General features: G+C 42.0%; 1 protein-coding gene across 2 annotated transcripts in view; it reads right to left on the bottom strand.

Moving 5' to 3' along the window:
- Nucleotides 1–12,391, bottom strand: part of Egflam (EGF like, fibronectin type III and laminin G domains) — a 163,253-nt gene that overhangs the window by 88,766 nt on the left and 62,096 nt on the right. For both annotated transcript variants that reach the window (XM_041631126.1, XM_041631127.1), the window contains exons 2-3: nt 6,379–6,488; nt 4,569–4,652 (exon numbers count right to left, since the gene is read on the bottom strand). In XM_041631126.1, the coding sequence (XP_041487060.1) occupies nt 4,569–4,652; nt 6,379–6,488 (194 nt within the window). The remainder of the gene's footprint in view (nt 1–4,568; nt 4,653–6,378; nt 6,489–12,391) is intronic.

Below are 12,391 nucleotides of genomic sequence, written 5' to 3'. Positions count from 1 at the left end.
CCTGCACACACAGTGAGACAGAGATAGAGAGTGAGGAAGAGAGAAAGAGAGACAGAGAGACCACGTGTAGATAAAAACAATCTTAAAACAGGAAGTGATCAATGGGATGGAAGAGAACCTGGGGCTACAATCCCCCTGGTGTGGAATCTCTCCTGAGCACTGTAAGAGAGTTTATACTCTTGGTGTTTTCCCTCTAAGATGCGCAGGCATTTTTCGACATGCCCTCTTTTGGCCAATGTAGCTGCAGTCAGGAAACAGGGTTCATCTATCCCTGTGCTGTCAAAGAGATTTTGATGAGCTCGGCGACCTTGCTGAAGGTCACATCTGCTCACCTGGGAGAGTGGGAACGAGAAACAACCCCTATAATGCCTAAGTGTTCTCCCTCTAACTTTATATATGACCTGAAAAAAAAAAAAAACAATGTTCTCTCTCAGGCAGACCAGTAGAGTCCAAAGAACTGCCCCGAGCCTCTAGGTAAGCAACACAAACTACTAAGATAGCAGAAGAAACCAGACCTTCCTATTTCTGTTTTATCTCTTCTGTTAAGAGTCTGTGGGATTTTATAATGTACATAATATATTAGTATAGTCCTACATGTATAATTTATAAATACATAAATATACATATAGTGGTGTGTGCTCAAACACTTAACTGGTGATGCATGATCAGAATGTAAAAAATTCACCAGTCTAACCATTATTTTCTGGCTCTAATTCTCAAAAATATTGTCAAGTTTTCATCGCTTGATTTCATTATTTTGCTTTCCCAAGTGGAGCTGCAAGTCATCTTTCTAGAGTGGACACAAAAGGCTAACCAAATCAGAAGCTTATAGAAGCTTCTATCAAGCAATCTCTAGGGATTCCACATTGCCATCCAGGTTACATTGGTCAAATTATCTGTTGCTTTGTTTCTCCCCTTTAAATGCATCGTTTAAATCTGACTAACCATGTGTCAACCTAGTTCCCTACCTAAAATTCAAGCTGGAAAATCAAGTCAATTTTCTTTTTGGCCATGGGACCTATGTTACTATAAGAATATTCTGGGGAAGTTAAAGTAAGGATGAAAGAGGTTTGGGGCTGGGGGGCTTCCCCAGTATGCTGTTCACGGGGTTTAAATATTTTCTCCTTTTCAATCAGCTTCCCGTAATCTTAGAGCAGAGTTCAAATGACTTCAGCCCTTTAGCCTTTCTTTGCCATGTGTGATAACTACGGTGGGCCTTATGTAAGACGACGGGGTGTAGAGAATTCAACAAGTTGGTAAAGAGTACTCCCTTTCCCTGATCCTGGGCTGTGGTTGTGCTTCAGTCTCCTGAAGACATAACAATTGCCTGATGATCAAGGTCCCTGAAGAGAGAGAAAGAAGGGAAAGCAAAAGAGAACTAAAGAGGAAGAAAAATTTGCAGGGCTAAATGCAACCCACAGGGCGCTGGCCTCCGCCCACAGGTGTGGCAGAGGCAAATACACTCCTTTCTTTGCCACGTGAACTATATTAAACCCTTCCTAGGTCTCATTCTGTGTGGCGGTGCTGAGAGGGCTTCAGCCATGGCCTCATTTATTTCTCACCACATCTGTATGCTATAGGCTGATAAAGCAAGCACAGAGGTCACAAATTCTCTCCGTTCAGGCACACATAATTTCTCAGAAACATTTTGTAGCATCTCTGGAACAAAAGAAACACACCACAGCCCATTTACTAAGGAATTATATCCAAACTCCTTAACATTGATTCGCAGAGATGTTGCTGTTTTCCTTGAAAGTCTATGAGTGTGTGTGTGTGTGTGTGTGTGTATGTGTGTGTAGATGATATATATGCGGTGGCATGCATGCCATGGTACATGCATGAAGGACGGAAGGCAGCTTTGTGAGGTCAGTTCTCTCTTTCCACCTTCACGTGTTTGGGGAAACAAACGTGGGCCACCAGGTTGTGCAGGAACTTCTTTTCATCCATCAGGCCTTCTTGCCAGCCCTAAAGTTTTAAAACATCACAACTTTGCTGAAGACCTCTGGGGCTGTCTGACACACTGCTTGGGAACCATACGTACTCTCTGAGGCCAAGAGGAGAATTAGAATCCTTATTTTATTGGCGGGAGACTGAGACACAGAAAGATTGCCCAGTTGGTTTGCGGCAGCCCAGGAATCTGAGCTCGTGGAAAGCCATCCTGCAAGCCTTCCTACTCTGTTCTCCTGGCTTACTGCGTTTCTACATAGTCTCCAATTCCACTCGAGTACCGTGTACTGGGCAAGCGTCCTCACCCACACCCAAACATACAGGCACCTGGCCATATGTGCACACACACACATGCCCATTCGTAAGGTCCAAACCAGTTCCTCCCACTGAACGGGTATTCATTTGAATCCAACTTTTTAGAAAGTTCTGTTTCGAATTTCAACCCTAAGTTTTATCTCTTGACTTCTTGTGTCAATATTTATCTTTTCCTTTTAAATCCTGTCTTTTAAATATCAGGTCAATGGCATTTGGTCTTACACTGTTCTCTAACTGATTTATCGGGGTAAATAGAAGTTTTGTTTCTTTTTGTTTTGTTTTGTATATTGGGGTTTGAATGCTGGGCCTCTCCCATGCTAGTAAAGTACTTTATCACTGAGTTTTTACCTCCACCTTTTTTTTTTCCTTTTATGTTTTCCACTCTTCTTCTTTCTTCTTTCTTTTTGAGAGATGGCCTTAATAAGTACCTCACAGTGTATCCTTGAACTCACTCTGTAGCCCAATAGTCCTTAAACCGACATTCTCCTGCCTCAGCCTCCTATGGAGCTGGAATTACATGCCATCCGGATGGACTGAATTTTTCTAAGACTGAATGCCATCCCCAAACAGCAACTTCATGTTATTTTGCAGTGGACATACCAAAGCCATTATACCAGTTATTACTGGAATATTAGAAATTGACAGGACACCCTAATGCCTGGATGTAAATAACAGGGGGTGTATAGTCAACAGCAGAGCATTGGGCATGGCATCTAATATCGTTATGAGACTTTAAGACAGAGTTCTGGTTGCTCTCACTACAGTCCGATTATTGTATTCCTTCCATGTGACACAAAACATAGACAAAGTCGCTTTGGCCAACAGTCTACCTGCAAATGGGAGGGGCAGGCCCAGAAGCCCTGTGCCCTCACCTCTTGGTCTTCTTGTTAACACCTGCCTTAAGTTGGTTTCACTGAGTCGCAGGCACAGCCCAGGTCCCCTGTGCTGAGCAGACTCTTGGTTTCAAAGCTCCATGTGGTCAGTACCTTGTTTTTAGGCAGAACTGTGAGCCTTGCGTGATAGGAGAATGTGAGATACAGCTGGGGGAAAAGCCTACTCTTTGGCTGGATCAATGGGCTTATGGAAAGTTCCAGATGATTTCCTAAATGAAGCTAACCCAAATGAATGCTGTCCCCAAACAGGGACTGCATGTTACCTTGTGGTGGACCTATAGAAGCCATTATGTCAGTTGTTACACCAGCAAGATGCTGGAACTAGAAACTGACAGAATTAGGCAGAACTTTAGAATCTTTCAACTTAGGACAGAGAGAACTGTAGACTGAGGCTGAGGGCTTCAGAAGCTGACGAGTTGAAGGTTGGAGGCTGACAGGAAGACACAAGCAAGGTGAAATGCGTAGCTAGTCCATAGAGGCCGTGAGAGCTTGTGTAAAGACAAGTCAGGTCTGCGGCTTAGACCTCCGCCCAAGGTGTGCGGAGATGCTGGTTCTTCCTAACATATGATTCGGGGAAGTTACTTCATCTTTCTGTTTCAGCATTCCTGTCAGCAGAATGAGGTCACGGAAGAGTTGTGAAGATTAAACAGAAAAACAAACATAAAGCAGGAGGGACGGTGCTCGGCGGTGACAGACACTTAATAAGCAATAGCGGCTTATCGAAGATGACAAATAGGTTCCGGGCTGTGCTGAACTCAGCAGGCACTTATTAAATGGCAGTGACAGACAGTGCCACCACCACCATCATGACAGTGTTGTTTTGTCGGAGCCGGTGTCCTGCTTTATGGAGCTGTTCCGAAGCGCCAGCCTTCAGATTAAGGGGCAAACAGGAAATGAACCAGAAAAAGTCAAAAGCAAAAAAGTTCACCCTGAAAGACCCTGACAGGAAACAGGAGGAGCCAACATATGGTGCGGGGCTGGGAAAATAAAATAAACAACCCACCATGTGAATATACATTTCAAATTACATCTCATTTTCTTCTGCATCATGTCTCCAGCCAGTTGGGAACACACAGATGTGCCATGTTTATTTGTAAAGTTTTATTGAGATTACAAAAATGTCAGCCTTGAATGCTATGAAGAAAAGAATAGTGGAGGGTTGTGGGGGGGGGCGGTCAGGTGGCTGATTTCACTGAGGGAAGAAGTGGAATGTGTCTGGGATGGACCCTTTCCTCAAATGCCTGCCTTTCTGGAAAGGAGATACCATGCTACTGAAGCAGTGCCCACAGAAAACACTCGAGAATGCCAACAGAAACCTTTGTTATTATATTTGGAAGTATATACAGCAAGCCAGAAATTGATTTGCATTTCCCCAAGGCCCCAAACACCCCAGTGACTACACGGAATACTCACAATGATTACGGTATCCTGGCTAACAGGTACATTATGTGACCGCTCTTGGAGGGACTTGTCTGAACCAACCTCAGAGACAAACACCTTGAAAAGAAGGAGAAACCCTGGTGAGAACAGAGATAACATTTCCCTAAGATCAAAGGTTCATAAACAGAAATGTGGGGGTATTGAGGTATGTCCCCTTGCCCCATAAGTACTAAGTTTTGGGGAATAAAGGGTAGTTTCTGGAAGGGTCATAAGCTTGCTCAGGCATGGAGAAAGACTCCTACAGTGAGGAAGGATGGGTAGAGTTGGACTCAGCTCATCCCTCTTCCCCTAAAATATAACCTTCATGCGGCACTCATTTCCCATGCTTGTAGATGAGTCCTAGTCTTTGCTCATTTTATGTCAACTTGACAGAAGACAGCAGTAATTTCAGCAAAGTGAACCTCCATTGAGAAAATACTCCTGGAAGATTGATCCCGGGGCAAGCCTGTGCATTTTTTTTTTGACAATTGCTGTGGGTGGGCCCGGTTTACTCAGGGTGGTGGTTATGGGTACTGGAAGAAAGCAGGTTGAGCAAGCCAGTAAGTAGCACTCGTCCACGGTCCCTACTTCAGTTTCCATCTCCAGGTTCTTCCCGGCTGAGTCCCCACTCTGATTTCCCTCAGTGATGGAGGATGACCTGAAAGTTGCAAGATGGAATAAACCCTTTCCTTCTCAAGTTGCATTTGGTCACGGTGTTTTCTTGCTTAGACAGTCTCAAGAATAGATTACCACTTTAAGAAGACCAGAAGGCATGGACCGTGAACAACAGTCTCTTCTTCTTCAGTGCAACAAAGACAGTAGAGGGTGGTGGAACTCAAGTGAAATAAGCCGCTTTCTCTCCATCCCAGAGGAAATGCTCAACCCCAGGGGCAGCCTGAAATGTCCTGAATTCTAGAGCCACCCCATCTCTAAAATCACTCTTCAGAGAAAAACGTTTGGGGGCCTGTAGTAGTCCAACCTAGTTTGTAATCTTTGGTGGAAAAGCCACAGTGGCTGATCACTCCCCGGCTTCACCCGTGTGTCCCTTTAACTCAGAGCCTCACCCTGACTCCCTATGATGTCCTCTGCTTCTGCATTACTATCAAAATTTGATGGAAGGTGATTGGCAGCAGAAACTTTGCATTCTACTTGCTTTGTTTTCCTTTGCTAAATAGCAAAGACTGGAAAGGTCCCAGTGTGTGAATGGTGGTACCAGCTCACAGAGGGGAGTGACACAGCTATTAATACAAGAGGATCTATGTAAGGGGCCACAAACAGGGTGAATATTTATCATACAGAAACCAAACTCTGGATTGCTTCAAAACCTGAAGCATTTGGAGTGCTGACATGACACCAAAACATAACAAAGTAAAATTTCACACCTGACTTCATGTGATGAGTGAAAACTTAGATGCACTAAAATTATATAAAATTGTCTCCTGCTATATGTGTATAAGATACACATAAACTATCATTAGATTGGGGCTTTAGCTTTGGATCCTAGCCTCAAGATATCTAAGTATGCATTAAGCAGATCCTCTGAAATCTGTCTGAAAAAAAGTCACCAGTGTAAAATATTTCTGGTCCCAAGCAGACAAGGGATATGCAACCTGTTCAGAAGGTACAAACATAGTGAAAATGGGCGCGCTCTCTCTCTCTCTCTCTCTCTCTCTCTCTCTCTCTCTCTCTCTCCACACATACACACATGCGCGCACACACACAATACACACACACACACAATACACACACACACACACACACACAAACCCACACACAGCAGAATCCACCTTGCTTCTGTACTCACCGTGTACCCAATGATGTCCCTGCCAGAATACTTTGGTTTTCTCCACTGGAGGGTGAAAGCTGTGCAGTTCAAGATTCCCATCTTGATCTCAGCAGGAGGCTCCAACTTGCCTGCCCCAGACGAAAGAGATGGTGTTAGAAGCCCCCTGTAGCCCATCTTCAGTGTTGTTTATACAAGATTTGAGTGTGTACTGACAGACAAAGATCATAGTTCAGGAAAATGAAACACGGTCCGATATACCACATCTGTCTCAGACAATCTCACTAGAATTAGACTCCTGACTCCCAACCCACTGCTGATAAAGTGGCCTGATAACTTTGATCCATCCTATAACTTGAGGTCATTAGAGATCAGCAAAGTGATATTTACAGTTCTTAGTGGGATGGGCCAAACTCTATGCCTTTCCCTTGAGAATCTGAAAATGGTTTAATACGACGGTCAGTTTTTAATCTACTTATAACAATTTGTTGTGTGTGCATGTTGCATACATGTATCTGCTTATATAGCTGATATAGTCTTATGTGCTGTGGAATAATACTCTTGTAAACTGTAAAGGTTTGTCATTCATATTAGTTTAATAAAAAGCTGATTGGCCAATAGCCAGGCAGGAAGTATAGGCAGGGAGACTAGACTAAGCAATTTCTAGGAAGAAGAAAGGCAGAGAGGCAGTCATCAGCTAGATGGAGAAGAAGCAAGATGAGAATGCCTTACTGAGAAAAGATAAAAAACCATGTGGTTAAACACAGATATGAATTATGGGTTGATTTAAGTTGTAAGAGGTAGTTAATAGTAAGTCTGAGTTAATGAGCCAAGCAGTTTATAGTCAATATAAGCCTCTGTGTGTTTCTTTGGGACTGAACAGCTGCAGGACTGGGCAGGACAGAAACTTCTGTCTACACTTATGGGTTGTTTTGAAAATATGTTCTGTAAAGGTCAGTTTTAATTATCATCTTAACACAATCTAGAATCACCTGAGAGTCTCAATGAAGGATTGTCTAGACCGGGTTGACCTGTGTGCATGTTTATCATTCATTATCTTAATGATGTTAATTGAAGTGTGAAGGTTCATTCTCTATGAGTAGCACTACTCCCTGAGTTTGGATCCTGAACCACGTAGGAGTAGAGAAAAAGATGGTTAGAGAGATGGCAAGAGTGTCAGGAGCACTCTGCTCAGACAGAGGACCTGGGTTCAGTTATTGGCACCCAAATAGCAGTTCACAATTACCTGTAACTCCAGTTAATGGGGATTCAACGCCCTCTCTGGCTTCAAGGAATACTGCAAGCATGTGGTGCACATATATTCATGCAGGCAAACACTCAAATACATTTAAATAGATAGATAGATAGATAGATAGATAGATAGATAGATAGATAGACAGATGGAGAGACAGACAGACAGATAGATAGATAAATGTTGAAGAGTGGAGAGAGTAAGTGAGCGAAAACATGCACACATTCAAAACCCTCTGTTTTTGGACTGTGAATGTGATATGACTTGCCTGCAATAATGGACTTACCCGTGCCCTGACTTACCTGCAATAATGGAATGTAACCTGGAACTATAACCTAAATAAACCCTTTCTCCTCTAAGTTGCATTTGCCATAGTGTTTACCACAGCAACAGAAAAAGAATCTAGGGTGCTATTTTTCTTAAACAATTTTATGACCATAAATAAGATATTTTATACTTCTAAAACTACATATAAAAGTTGTCAAAATTGAGAGAAAGCACACATGTACACAATTCCATCATTCAGAAATAAGTCTGGCTAGCATTTTAGTAGACCTCTATTGGTCATAAGCCATTGAAAAAATTATTTTATATGTTCATGATACATATAATTTTAGCTATGTATCATTTTGTTTATAATTTAGTGATTATGTATTTATACATTCATAATTTTATATTACATTTTGCTTAATTTACTGTCATTAAAATCATTATTTTTAATGACTGTAAATACTCCCATACCATACTTGTTCCATAATAAGCCGTATTTTTCACTCCATTACCATTAGGCACTTTATTTCCCATAATTGAGCATTTTAAATAACATTCTATGAGGGCAGAAACCAGTTCTTTCCTATTCAGCACACAGAGTAGGAAATAATCAGAGCTCCTCCAACATCCCTCGAGTGAACGAATGCTCTAAAGTCTGACTCTCCTTGTTGCCTATGGTGGGGCACACCTTTAATGCCAGCACTCAGAAAGGAGAGGCAGGTGGATCTCTGTGAGTTTGAGACCAGCCTGGTCTACAGAGCTAGTTCCAGACCAGTCAAGGCTACAGAGCGAGACCCCGTCTTAATTTTTTTTTAAATTTTATTTTTCGAGTGTGTCCAGATGCTATTTTTTTAACTACTGCTTAGAATTCTGTAGCTTTATCAGTTAGACATTTGCAACTTACAGAAATCTAATGTGTCCATTTAAATGGGCCAATTTCTTACTTCTTGGGCTGTTCACCAATGTTCTTATCTCCCCCTCATAACTAAGATTTTTTTTTAACTTGAGTTATATTAATGGTTTTGAAAAACTGAGGAAATTGCTCAGTTAATCTCATGTATAGTACTGTTAATTCAATATTACATAGAGGTTTTTAAAATGTCTCTAGACATCTGTCACCTTGTTATTCTCATTCTTTCTTAAGCAATTAATTGCTTTACGGATGTTTCCAATAACAGAACTCAAGGTTTTCGGATGGGCTAATTAATCGAACCTTGTTTCACTTAGCAGGAACTAGGAGGCCAGGAGGCAGCTCCCACTTTCCCAGAGGTACCTACATTCAGGTACTTAATCTTCTCAATATTGCTGAGAATCTTACACTTCTATGGAAATCTTGAGGCTTCCTTCACCACTTTGGCAGTTTTGGGGATCAAACCTAGAGTCTTGAATATGCAAGGGAAATGCAAGATCACAAAGTGGCAGCTCAGGTTCTAAAACCCGAGTGATGGATTGGGCACAATGGCCCACGACCTTAATCCCAGCACTAGGGAGAGAGAAGCAGGCCAATCTGTGAGTTCAAAGACAGACGAGTCAACGGAATGAATTCTAGGCCAGCTGGAATTCCATAGTGAGGCCCTGTCTCAAAAAATAACAACAAAAACAAAACAAAACAAAACAAACCCTTGTAAAATTAATTTTTAAGTTAAATATTTTATACTTTTTGGAGATTTTTCTTTGTGTATTTAATTTTTTAAATTGAATTATTTTTCTCATTGTTTTATAAGAAATTTTGATAAGATCTTAGCCATTAAATCAACTATATTTTCTTACTATAATTTTATTATTGGGTCTGACTGTATAATTGCCTCTACAGGCCAGATTCACTGCTGCGTTAAAAGATCTATGCTTAACAACCTAAAAGGTGGCTGGAAATGAGGACAATGATAGCGGAAATGGTTTAACAGTTCCTTCAGGAAATATTAAGATAACCAAAGGATAGTTACATCTGTATTCATAGGAATAGGACTTCTTGCTATGCACTGAGAAAAGTTAAAACTGACTGAGGCAGCAAGCTTGCTTAGTTAGGAAAAGGGAGTCAGTCATCATATTTCTTGTATGTCTGTAATGGTTCAGTTCCTAAATTAGAAAACACCCTAAAATTTTCAAGAATAAAAGATAGTTATAGAAATTGGTGGAAGGCCAGAGAATTGGAGTATAGTAGTTTTCCATCAACTGTTATGACAGGTAGATAATGATGAAGATAGATGGGCAATATAGATAGATAGATAGATAGATAGATAGATAGATAGATATTCAGACAGACAGACAGATAGATATTCAGACAGACAGACAGACAGATAGATAGTAGAAAGAAAGAGAGGGGAAAGGAATGAGACCAGAGTTCTACTCTGCAGCAGAGATTCAGAACAAAGAAGCCGTTACTCTCCCACTGCCAGTACTGGTATCGTAGCTGCTTCTCCATCCAAGAGAGTAAAGGACACTAGAATAATGAGTTCACATATTCTAGTGACCTGGCCTGGCTGCAAAAACAGCAGCAGGCACGAGGGGTGCACCCACCCACTGAGACAGTGGAGCTGATCTATTGGGAGCTCACCAAGGCCAGCTGGACTGTGACTGAAAAAGCATGGGTTAAAACTGGACTCTCTGAACAGGGTGAACAATGAGGGCTGATGAGAAGCCAAGGACAATGGCACGGGGTTTTGAACCTACGTAATGTGCTGGCTTTGTGGGAGCCTAGCCAGTTTGGATGTTCACCTTCCTAGAAATGGACGAAGAGGGGAGGATCTAGGACTTACCACAGGGCAGGGAACCCTGACTGCTCTTTGGACTGGAGAGGGAGGGGGAGAGGAGTGGGGGAGGGGGAGAAGGGTGGGAGGAGGGGGAGGGAAATGGGAGGCTGGGAGGAGGTGGAAACTTGTTTTTTTTCTCTCCTTTTCTCAATAAAAAAAATGAAAAAAAAAACAGCAGCAGGAAAGTGGCCTCTGTCCCTTTCTTGTTCTCTATGTCTTCCGAGAGCATCTTTGATTGGTAGAACTTAGTTTATACCCAGAATGCCGACTTCAGAGGAGGTGTGTGTGTGTGTGTGTGTGTGTGTGTGTGTGTGTGTGTGATGTCATTTGTTTGTTTCCAAGCCTTTGTGTTACAGTAACAGCTCCTATACAGAAAGTAACGGATAGGGAAAATGTCAACCTACAGCACCCATCTTGGTATCATAGAAACATAAATTCGAGCAATATGTCCTTTTCACTGTCGTATACTCTGGATAGAATTTACATCAAATATTGCTGGGCATTGGTATGACTCATATTTCATTGTCCTTTTCACTCATTTCTCTGTTCTTTCTACAGATCTAACAAAATTGAGCCTTCTAAACGTACAAGGGACTGGTAGCCAGTGAGGTCACAGGAAGGATAAAAGGATGTGAGCCCACAAACAAGTTAACAAAACGCTGCAGTTGGGTTTAGGGACCTTTACTGTTGGGGAACATGTAGCAATTTTGTTGCACACAGCAAACACATGCCAGGTTCTGCCTGGTTTGTAAGAATTAGGCAGACAAAATGGGAGTGAAGAAAGGTGTCCTAGACAGAAAAAGCAACATTTACTTTCTCCTACAGTCACAGGAAGAATGTCTCCAGCACATACCCGCCAGTCTGGGATCAACAGCTGAGCACGCAGGGAGTGAGGGGAGGAAGGAATCAGACTGGCTACGAGGAACCTGCCTAGGGCCACAGAGAAAACACAATGTATGTCTCCCAAAATGACCTTTTCGTGCCGCCTACGAGGTAGGAATGTGCATGAAAGGCAACCAGGTCAGACACCAGACCAAATACCGAAAATATTCTTGAAGAACCTGTGACACCTGGGAAATCAAACTATAGAACGTACTTGGATTTCCAAATCCTATTTAATTTTTGGTAGAGGAAATTTCTAAGCTTCAAAGAAGCTAAAAACAATAAATCAAAAGAAAACTAGCTGATTCTCAATCATGAAACTTTCACGATGCATTTCAAACATTACAAAAGGAAAGTTCAGACTAGGAGATTGAGGGGTAAGTAATTGCTGCTAAATGGCAGGCCATGGGATATCTTTATTATGAAAACTCATAAATATTGATGAAAAAACATACTGAAACCTTAATAAATAAGATATGAAGAGAAAACTCAAACAAGAAGTATAGCCAGTAAACACTCACAGGGAAGTATTCAAATTTGTGAGTTATGAAAGAAACGGTTTTTAAGAACTGAAATGTTGGCTCTGTCTATTAAAATGAGCTGAGGTGTTTAAGGGAGAGCAAGGACGGCCGACGACGGCGTGAGCATGTGCTTCCTCCTAGTAATCAGGCATGGCAGTGCAAATGAGCACGCAGGCATGGTGGGAGACCAGCGGTGCCCACAGCCATGACTCTGTCCTGTCTTTTGGTTCCTCGAAGTGTAATGAGCCCATCTGAGTGGGAGAGTCTTAAAACAAGAGAAGGCCTCTTCAGCAAAATACTTTACATAGCACCTCTAGGGGTACAGAGACCCCGTAAGTAAGGATCTAAATGGCAGAAAC

This window comes from Microtus oregoni, unplaced genomic scaffold (genome assembly GCF_018167655.1).
Source record: "Microtus oregoni isolate MIOR12 unplaced genomic scaffold, Mior012 000036F_ref0000092, whole genome shotgun sequence".
NCBI classification, from domain to species: domain Eukaryota; kingdom Metazoa; phylum Chordata; class Mammalia; order Rodentia; family Cricetidae; genus Microtus; species Microtus oregoni.
Note: the sequence above shows the minus strand (reverse complement) of the source record. Positions and strands in the feature narration are given on the sequence as shown.